At 41.1% G+C, this 8,705-nt stretch overlaps 1 protein-coding gene across 1 annotated transcript; it reads right to left on the reverse strand.

The window, feature by feature from the left end:
• Positions 1-2,309: 2,309 nt before the first annotated feature.
• On the reverse strand, positions 2,310-7,248 carry siva1 (SIVA1, apoptosis-inducing factor). Its single transcript, XM_078407146.1, has 4 exons — positions 7,017-7,248; positions 4,983-5,210; positions 3,374-3,530; positions 2,310-2,509 (listed from the first exon to the last, which is right to left on the reverse strand). The coding sequence occupies exons 1-4, from the start codon at positions 7,132-7,134 to the stop codon at positions 2,464-2,466; spliced, it is 549 nt and encodes a 182-aa protein (XP_078263272.1). The 5' UTR covers positions 7,135-7,248; the 3' UTR covers positions 2,310-2,463.
• Positions 7,249-8,705: the final 1,457 nt, after the last annotated feature.

The following is an 8,705-nucleotide window of genomic DNA, read 5'->3' on the forward strand; positions in this document are numbered from 1 at the left end:
GCAATTTTGTTGATTCTAAATGAGAAATAAAACTAAAGATAACAAGTTGGGCTGTCTTCACAGCTAAAACAGCTGCTGACTTCATTGACAGCACAACCAAAGGAAAGCTGATACATAGGTTAGAGCTAATGAAGCATTTTCTGTGCAGATATTCCATTACACATGGTTATCTAGGGTAGAGCATTTAACAGCAGAGAGTAAGTGAAAGAACATGGATGAATAGCAAGTTCAAAAGGATGGCGTCTTAATCTCACTCAAGGTCTAAAATGGTAAGATTCTTCTGGTCACCTTTATGCTATTGCTACACTGAATGCAGGGATGTCACAGTGACAAATCAATCTAGGTTAAAATCAGAGCATTGATGGAATTGACAATTCATATACTAAAAAATCTGGTTCTACCAGATTCAATGCCTGATTTTTGTAATGATCAAAACTTTAAGCGTACAAATTTAGACCAATAAACATTAGAAAATAAATTTGGATTTATACACCAAAAGTTAAATATGTTGCAACATTCTATTAGTACAGATGACAATAAAGTGACAGAGCTGAGTAGTCAATATCACTAAACAAATCTGGGTAGTCTCCTTAATCCTGTTAAGAACTGTACAAAAACCCCAACCACCTCTCCCGATACCTGTAGATTGGACCAAACACCCAAAATTGTAGTGCCATTGGCTACGATATTTAACAGCCAGGTCAAAAGGCATTAACGAGTTTGCTTTAAACTGTGTACCAATGTTTTAATCCTAATGTGGGTCCAGGCAGTCTTGCAGTTTAATACTGCACCCTAGTGGCAAGAAAGCACAGCCTGAAGAAAACAAATAGTTTGGGAAGGAACTGCAAATGCTGGTTTAAACTGAAAATACACAAAATCCTGGATCAACTCTGTGGGACAGGCAGCATGTCTGGAGAGAAGGAAGATAAATATTTGTGAAATATCTGAGAAAACTCAGTTTGAAAAAACACTTATTTCCTACATCCTTCTTCAAGATGGCGGCAGATGGAGAGGATCTGTGCTGCCAGGACAACAGGCCTTTAGGACCATGACTGCACTCTAAGAACGTTGAAACTTTGTGGGCACCAGAAACGTGGCGACTCTGTGTACCATCTCGGTGAAGTCTACTATTACATTGCAATCGTTGCACTTTTGTACCTGTAATCCAAACTCCCTGGGTCTTCAACATGGGAAAAGATTCATCTAGTGCTTCATTCAGCATATATCATCTATGCACCTGACACAAACCATCATCCTTCGTCAAACACTAAAGTGAAAGTCAGGATAGGATCTACCAGTAGAAACAAAGAACTGCAGATGCTGGTTTATAACAGTGCTGGAAAATTCAGCATCTCTGAAGATCATGGATGGGTGACATTTTGGGTTGGGACCCTTTTGTCAGAAGCATCCCGACTCCAAATGTCACTCATCCATGTTCTCAGGATGCAGCTTGACCCAGTTACTCCAGCGCTGTTTCTTCTCTAGTATCTACAAGTAGTCACATTACGCCTTGCATACACAACCATATATGGGACATTTAAGCAGAAGGCACAAGAGTTAGTACTATAATTTATTATTTTATTCAATTGAAATTATTATAATTTCATTTATTTCATTAAATCCTCTAATTGCTACCTGCAATAAAAAGGCCAGAACAAATCTAAATCAACGGCCCTGAAGCTCAGCGTTACAACTACCTGGAGCAGGATGAAGAAATGGCAGATCCTGTGCTTGCACAGAAAGGGTGGAAAGGCAGATCTCTACCCACTCCACCCATCCATCTCAAATTCTATTCAGTACTTGATTTCTGCATCAAGAAATTATTCAGTCATCTTGTAGATTCAAGCAAGACTGAAGTAATTGCTAAGAGTTAGAACAACATTTCAACAACTACCCAGCACCAAGATCCAAACCTCCCATTCTTCAATTAAGAAAATTCTCATGTTTTAAAAACAGACTACAGTAAAACTTAATTGTTTTAACTACTGAATTGTTCACAAATCCTCGAAGTCCCCCTCAAATATCACCAGGCCCCAGGCTCCCACACTGCCTTGAAACTTACACTACATTTCCAGCAACACTCTAATGGATAAAAAGTGGTGAATATTAATTACAATACATCTAATAGTACAGGAAATCTGTCAGTCTTGCACAAAATTCTCAGGCATGCAGGGTTAAGAGCTTATCTTCACAACCAATGGATTTGCTAAATTAGAAAACTACCACCTTGTCCAAATAAAAGGTGACGAATACTTCTATTGTTATTTGTGTTGGAGATGAATGTACTCGAGTAACAGCAAAGTTTTGCAAAACAGTTAAAAAAGTTTTATTATACAAATACACAATTAAAATAGTATATTACAGTGTAGAATTTCTTCCATGTGTACACACAAGTGGAAATCACACTTCAATGCAAAAACTTTCCTATACAAATCAATCTCTAAATCTTCCACGGAGTTGCTTTCACGAGATACAGTCACAGCAGAACACTTTATCTTCAACTTCATCACTGAAAGGGGAATGAAATTACGTTAGTACAAGAGCAACATTAATTAACATTAGCAACATCAGACTGTTCAGTTTATAGGCTCACAATAATAAATACCTCATCCAACCACAAAAATGCATTTTATGCAAGTCCTTGTGTAGCAAAATGAGAAGTAGCAAATCATTAGTAATATTCACTCTGCAGGTTGAATTCTTTACTACTACGAAGTAAGAAAGGAATGGAGTGTCTGCAAATCATTAATCTCTGGAAAGCAACTGGGAAAGAAGCCAGAATACAATACCCAGGATAACATTGCCCTGTCTTTACAGTGGACTCGAAATGGAAGTTGAGCGGCAGGGCAGTCAAGGAGAGGTATAGAAGTGGGTATTCCTCCAAGTCTAATTCAGTATGGCCTGGAAAGAGGATCAGAATCCATATTCACACAAATGGGAATTCTTAGCATTTGAAATCAAAATTTTTGACCAGAAGGCCATTAGATCCTGGAGGGCAGATGTTAACAATGCACTGCCCAAGGCTGCTTGCCATTGAAGCCTAGCTGGATGCTACAAGTCCACAGTGGGAGACCATTTGGCCCATTAAACTTTCTTCAGGCAGAATCCACTGACAATATACCTCCAGCCTAATTTCACCCATTATTTCAATATCCAGCAATGAGTCAGTTAAGGTATAGAAACTTGAAATTGAATTTATCTCCCACAACCTCAAAAAAAGGCAGATTAAAATATGGGAGAATCTAACTGACATTTAAAAACATTGGTTCAAATATTAAATATATAAAAGGATGCTGGTTAAGTTGGAACACAGAGTTTGCAAGGTTGCAAACCACAAGCCAAGTACAGAAATCAAAGAAAATATGTTACTTACTCAGCAACTGAACATATGGAACAGAAATTCTTTGTGCAGTTGTCACACATTTTGGTGCAATCTTGGCATAGCAAGTGGTTACATCTTGAACATGGTTCTTTGAAATTGGATGGCTTCAGACAGATGAAACAGTTTGTGACTGGTGGCTTGATTGATGCTATGCAAACAAAAATTAGCATTTTAGGACAAACCAAAGTAATCATTTCCAATAAAAGCTAGTGTAGTTATTTTTGCAGAAACAAAATTGAATTTTGTAACAGCTTTGAAATTCTGGAATTCACTGTTCTGGTCTAAGATTAGTCAATGAAGGATCCACCATAATTGTAAAAATACAAGAATAGATGATCAGTCATGCCTCCCAATCAACAGTTAGCAGCAGTAGAAACCAACAAGCCACAGTATGATCACAAATGGATTGGGGGGGGGGGGGGGGAGAGGAAGAGAAATATTACTGGCCTTCAATTTAACCAAACTCACTGGGTATCCCAACTTAGAGGAATGAGGAATACTATGGCTTGGAAAGCTACATTAAGACTACATACAGTTTAATAAGATCAGCAATTCACCAAAATATTGCCATACTACCAAATCAGCTCATTATAAGTTATTACAAATATATAATGCCAAGTAATTCCAGCAGTGCAATCCCCATGCAGGCAGACATTTCAAAAGAAAGCAACTTTGTGAGCGCAATGCTCAGATTTCCCACACCCCAAGTGTCAGTAGTGAATGAACAAAGTGACCTGGTATCAGAATAAGGCTGGATATTAGTTATACTATTCATTTCAGTTTTCAGCCGATTAAGTTATTGAAAAAAAACCCGTGATCAATTAGCAACCAGCACCTACAATTCCTTGTTTCTACTCAAACCAAATTCTTCAGTGTATCACACATTGAACTTTAAAATTGATTAAACTCTTGAAAATGCATAAAATGCAAGTCTTAAACATCCCTTTTGAAATGCAGCCACTTAAATATCTACATCAGTGCCCAGAAATTACAATTTTAGTTGCTTTTAATGTTGTGGATGGAGGGATAAATGAAAGCAAAATTTTCCAAATGTCACTTCAGCCACTGTGCCATCACCATCTGTATTTCAAAGCTCTATTCCTTCACTCTCACGACCCCACCATTTGTTGTGCATGCCCTACCCTCATTTGACCTTCCAAAATACTTTACCCATTTACAAGGAGTAAATTCCATCTGGCCGTGCTCTACCATCTTGCCAACTAGTCAACATTATCCTGCAACACAGGACTATTTTCATTAACAATACCAATTTTGACAACATCTGCAAGCTTGCTAGTCACAGCAGAGGTAAAATCACTGATGTTCAAAGCCTCACCCAAAAACAACTTTCAGCAAAATTATATGGCAGCCTAGATTTTTGCTCAAGATGCTAAAGACTTTGGATAAGTAGCCTTTTGACTTGGGTTACAGCATGCATTAGAATTACTGGCTTGTATACCTATAAATCACCATAAAACTGCAAATATAAAAACATTTTAAACAGCTGTTGACATCAATCAATTCAAAATGACTAAATTATGAACCCAATAAAGTGCAGAAACATTCAACACAAATTGTAATTTAAAGCAAGTGAACTTACATTTATGCAAATATGACAAACCCCTTAGAAGTTGTCCATTTTGTCCTAGAAAGGTCTGCCCACAGAGCAAGTCCTGTTCTTCAACACCATTACACAAGTTGTCAGGTGCTTTTCTGCAGTTATCCTCAGCTTGCATGGAATCCATTGTATAATTCTTATCCATCTTACCAGTCCACATGACTCCCATATAAGCCTGGGCTCCATTGAACAACAAGCTCTTGGTTTTTTCTGAAAATAAAAAAGTTAGGACATTTGAAGTTGAATTTCACAATACAAAACAGCTACTCAATTGTCAAGATGATTTAGTTCAGACATTCAAAACCCTTCAGGTAGGAAACAGACTCAATAACATTTCTATCTCTGACTGCACATGTGCACTGCCCAACTGTTGAAGACTTATATTAGTTCACAGATACAGTATGCAAAGAAGCCCTTGAAGCCCACCGAGTCCACACTGACCAGAGATCACTCATGCACTAGTTCTATCCTACACAATAAGGACAATTTGCAGAGGTCAATTAACCTTCACATCTTTAGAATGAGAGGAAACCAGAGCACCTAGAGAAAACTCAGAGGGAGAGCCCACAAATTCCATATAGACACACCAGTGGTCAGGGTGAAACCCAGGTCTCTGGCACCGCAAGGCAACAACTGTACCACTGTGATGCCCCAAATACACTATTTTAAAGGTAAAAACAAGTAGAAGCAGGAGCAGCCTCATCACAAATTCTTCAACTCTCCCATTAGAGGAACATCGAGCAGTACAGCACAAGAACAGGCCCTTCAGCCTACAATGTCCATGTCAAACATGATGCCAACCATCTCTTATGTACCTCTAAACATGCCTATCTGAGTCTTTTAAACACTATCATACCTGCCTCCACCACTATATTCCAGGCATACCACCCTGTGTAAAAAAAATTGCCCCACACATCTCCTTTAAACGTTGCATCCAATCACAAACCTACCTCCTTTCCATTGACTCAATCAACACCACACTGTCTCAACAAGGCCAGTGTAATCAAGGACCAGTCTCACCCCAGTCACTCCCTCTTCTCCCCTCTCCCATCAGGCAAGAAATACAGAAGTGTGAAAACAAATACCTCCAGTTTCAGGGAGTTTCTTCCCAGCAGTTATCAGGCACCATAATCATCCTATGAGTGTGGCCTTGAGCTACCATCTACCTCATTAGAGGCTCTCAGATTATATCATATCATCATATATCTACAGCCGGAAACAGGCCTTTTCGGCCCTCCAAGTCCGTGCCGCCCAGTGATCCCCGTACATTAACACTATCCTACACCCACTAGGGACAATTTTTTTTACATTTACCCAGCCAATTAACCTACATACCTGTACGTCTTTGGAGTGTGGGAGGAAACCGAAGATCTCGGAGAAAACCCACGCAGGTCACGGGGAGAACGTACAAACTCCTTACAGTGCAGCACCCGTAGTCAGGATCGAACCTGCGTCTCCGGCGCTGCATTCGCTGTAAAGCAGCAACTCTACCGCTGCGCTACCGTATTGCCATTTATCTTATATTAAACAACACACCCTTTATCCTGCATCTGCACACTGTAGTCATGTATGGTCTTTTCACTGACAAGATAGAACACAACAATAAAACTTTTCAATGTACCTCAGTACACATGACAATAAAAAAACGATGTCTTCTAGTATTAGATTTTTCCATCCTGGAGGAAAAGGTGCAAACTGTGTACCCTATCTATTTATACTTCTCAGAAATGTATATACTTCCATCAAATTCCCTCCTCAACCCCCAGCACTCAGAAGTCTGTCCAACTTTTCCCTGTAAATCCAGGCAGCATCTGGTAAACCTGCTCTGCACCCTCTCCAAAAGTATGCAGATTTTCCCTCAGCTGGCAATGGGCAGAGAGTTTGCAGCCTCCCTCCTTCAGCGAGTAGTTGGAGGGGGTGCAGTCGAGGCAGGGAGCGTCGACCCTCCCCCAGGCCCAGGCCAACCCTACCAGGGCCCTCCACCCTCACCAGCACCCTTCCACCCCCACCACTCACCGTACACCTCCCGCTTGTACTTCTCCCCGAACACGCCCTCGCTCAGCTCCCGCTGGGTCACGTAGATCTTCCACTGCAGCGGCGCACCATCACCGAACGGACTCGCCCTCTTGGTCATCGTCCCGCCAGCGCCGCTCCCGCCCAAGCCTGACCTTCAACACGGCGCGGAACACGTGACGACCACTGCCGCGCGGGGAGGGGGCGGGGCTATAGTCCGTCGAGAGGCGGGGCGAGGCTGCCGCCAGCGCGGTGAATCATGTGGCAGGGAAGGGGGCGGGGCTACAGTCCGCCGAGGGGCGGGACTATTGCTAGTCGAGGGGCGGGGCTCCCATGGCGCGGTGGACCATGTGACCGCCGCAAGGACCGGGCTCATTTCAGCGCGCGGGGCGGGGCCTGTAGATCACGTGCTTCCTTGCGCGGGGCGGAGATTCTCCAGCGTGATGGATCACGTGGTTGGCAGAGCAGAGGGCGGGGCTACTCACCGGCCCCGCCCCCGGCAATGTTTCCATGCCAATTGTTGCAAATTGACCTGAAGCAACCGAGTCAAAGGCACAATGCGGTAAATCTTGTAAAAAGATAGATTATTGCTTCAGCAAATGCATTTATGGATAATTGGAGTAACACGCATCAGGAAACCAGGAACTAAATAAATGTGGTGTTACATAATCAGAATGAGGTAGGGTAGATAAGTCGAGAATCGCGAGTGCTTTTTGTCATGTAATGAAACAGAACAATGCAATTCTGATTTGCAGCAACACAGCAGGCCTGTAAACACAGTACTCAATGAATAATATAATTAACAAACTTTAAAAGTTCAATAAATATTAAAAAATGAAACAAAACAAAGCCCAAAGTCCCAGGGGTTTGATGAATGGTACAGATCATGGGTAAAACCGTACCAGGTTGGTGCAACACGATCTAAAGACAAGAGTAAATAAAAATAAGTATGACTCGGATTTTTCTCACACCTGAATGGATAATCAAAAGGATGTAAGAATATGAATCTGAAATATTCTGCTCCGCTCTGTCTGTCTGTCTGTCTGTCTGTCTGTCTGTCTGTCTATCTATCTATCTATCTATCTATCTATCTATCTATCTATCTATCTATCTATCCTCTCTTCCAGCTTTCTACACCCCCCACCACCATCAGTCTGAAGAAGGGTCCCGACCTGAAGTGCTACATATCCATGTTCTCCAGATATGCTTCCTGACTTGATGAGTTACTACTCTAAGCCTTTGCATCTTTTTTTGTAAACCAGCATCTGTAGTTGCTTGTTTATGTATTGATTAGCTTATTTTCTTAAAAACAAGCATTTCATTAAATTTGTTTTGACTTCAAGTATTTTATATTTCATAAAGTAAAGTTTGCTAAATACATTTAAAAAAATCTCCCACTCCAGCCACCACTTATTTTTTATGCACAACTGACATCACAATAGCATTGTTATATCACCCGGCCATGCTAAATTAGCCTTGGTAGAAAATTGAACAGGCTGATTTTATAATTTTGTTAAGGTAAGATATTTTATAACTATTCATTTGAGACACAAAGTGCTGGAGTAACTCAGTGGGTCAGGCAGCATCTCTAGAGAAAAAGGATGGGTGACATTTCAGGTCAGGACCTGATGTAAGTTCTTGACCTGAAACATCACCTGTCCATGTTCTCTGGAAAAAACTGCCTGGCCCATT

The sequence above is a fragment of the Rhinoraja longicauda genome, chromosome 10 (genome assembly GCF_053455715.1).
Source record: "Rhinoraja longicauda isolate Sanriku21f chromosome 10, sRhiLon1.1, whole genome shotgun sequence".
NCBI lineage: Eukaryota > Metazoa > Chordata > Chondrichthyes > Rajiformes > Arhynchobatidae > Rhinoraja > Rhinoraja longicauda.